At 61.0% G+C, this 1,681-nt stretch overlaps 1 protein-coding gene across 1 annotated transcript in view; it reads left to right on the plus strand.

The window, feature by feature from the left end:
- SCNN1G (sodium channel epithelial 1 gamma subunit) overlaps positions 1–1,681 on the plus strand; it is a 26,918-nt gene that overhangs the window by 4,718 nt on the left and 20,519 nt on the right. Inside the window, exon 4 of the mRNA XM_023520102.1 lies at positions 1–200. This exon is cut by the window's left edge and continues 1 nt beyond it. Within this exon, the coding sequence (XP_023375870.1) occupies positions 1–200 (200 nt within the window). The remainder of the gene's footprint in view (positions 201–1,681) is intronic.

A 1,681-nucleotide genomic window follows, 5' to 3' on the forward strand; every position in this document is an offset into this window, starting at 1 on the left:
GGCTGCCGCCGCATCGTGGTGTCCCGCGGCCGCCTGCGCCGCCTGCTCTGGATCCTCTTCACGCTGACCGCCGTGGCCCTGATCATGTGGCAGTGCGCCCTGCTTGTCCTGTCCTTCTACACCGTCTCCGTGTCCATCAAGGTCCACTTCCAGAAGCTGGATTTCCCCGCGGTCACCATCTGCAACATCAACCCTTACAAGTAAGAGGCGGGACCGGGGTCCTGGCCCCCGGGGGTCACGCCCCTCCAGACGCCAGAGCCCCTCTCGATCGCGACACTCACCCGCCCGCAGACGTGCTTCTCAGACACTTGACTCCACTGGTGAATTGCCCTCTCCCAGGTTCCGCAACGGTACCAAGTTTTCAGTCTACCCGCTGCTTCTGAGGCTGGGCTGGCTCGGGGAAGGCAGGAGGCGGAGGCCGTGAGGGTCCCTTTCACTTGGAGGCTGAACTGGGATGAGCTCTCCCCCCTCCCCGCCCCCCACAACACATGCACGCACGCACACACGCACGCACACATGCACGCACACACGCACGCACGCACACACACTCACTCAGCCCAGCTTAGCCATTTCCCCTGATCGCTCCGAGCTCTCCCCAGATGCGAGCTCAAGGCTGACTCACTAGTGAGCGACACCCAGGAGACTTCCGGAGGCATCTCAGCTGCCCCAGGTCCTCACCGGAGTGAGCCCAGCCCACACTAATTGAGATCACTGGACTCTGGGCGGAATCGGTCCTTGGGACAGCTCTGTCGTCTGCCGCAGGCCCTGTTCTAAGTGGGTCATCGGCGTCCTTCTCAGGAATATGGAAAGCCGGGCTGTGAGGCAGATCAGAATCTGGCGGGCTTCGTCAGAGCGGGCGTGGGGCTGGCAGAGGGCAGCGCGGGAGGAAGGACTGTCAACGGGAACCAGCCGGGCCAGTGTCGTCCGCGAGTGGGCGGCAAAGCCAGGTCTAAGACCTCCTCCGCCCCAAGGTCTTCCTTCTCTTTTCTGCTTTGTGGCCCCCGCCTCTTTCCTCCCTTCCTCCCTCCCTCCCTCCCTCCCTCTCCTCCCATCCATTACTTGTTCCATAATCATCTACAAATTGTCACACGCTGTGCTACATTCTGGGGCACAGAGCCAGACGACCCAAATGCGGCCTTCGTCCGGCTGCAGCTGGTGCCGCACCAGGAGAGTGAAATGCTAACGGAGATGATTAACACCAATAAAATCAATCGCGGCGACCATTAAACGGATACGTAGACTCTCTGACTCTCCTCAGTGACCCCATTTTATAGATGGGGAAACTGAGGCACAGAAAGGCTAAAAGACTTGTCCGGAATGACGAGATGACACATCCGGAACCAGAATGGGGCCCTGGAGCCCAGGCAGACGGGCTCTGGGGTGTACGTGCTCAGTCGCTACCTGTGCCGCTTACAGAGCAAGGAGGGGAGAGAGGGGAGGGCCGCGGGGGAGGCCGGCGCCATGGGGTGCAGGGAAACCCGAAAGATGGTGTCGTGAGTCTTCGGGCAGTTGACCGACTACCTACCGTATCATTCTTCTGTGGCCTTGGGGTTGTCATGGTAACAGGGGGGCGCCTCTTCCGTCCCAGCACTGATTGGAGGAGACTCGGAGGGCGGGGCAGGCATGTTGGGTGGGGATGGGGACTGCCCCCTGGGTGGACTCCCAGTTAGCAGTTATTTAC

This window comes from Pteropus vampyrus, unplaced genomic scaffold, assembly GCF_000151845.1.
Source record: "Pteropus vampyrus isolate Shadow unplaced genomic scaffold, Pvam_2.0 Scaffold247, whole genome shotgun sequence".
Taxonomy (NCBI): domain Eukaryota; kingdom Metazoa; phylum Chordata; class Mammalia; order Chiroptera; family Pteropodidae; genus Pteropus; species Pteropus vampyrus.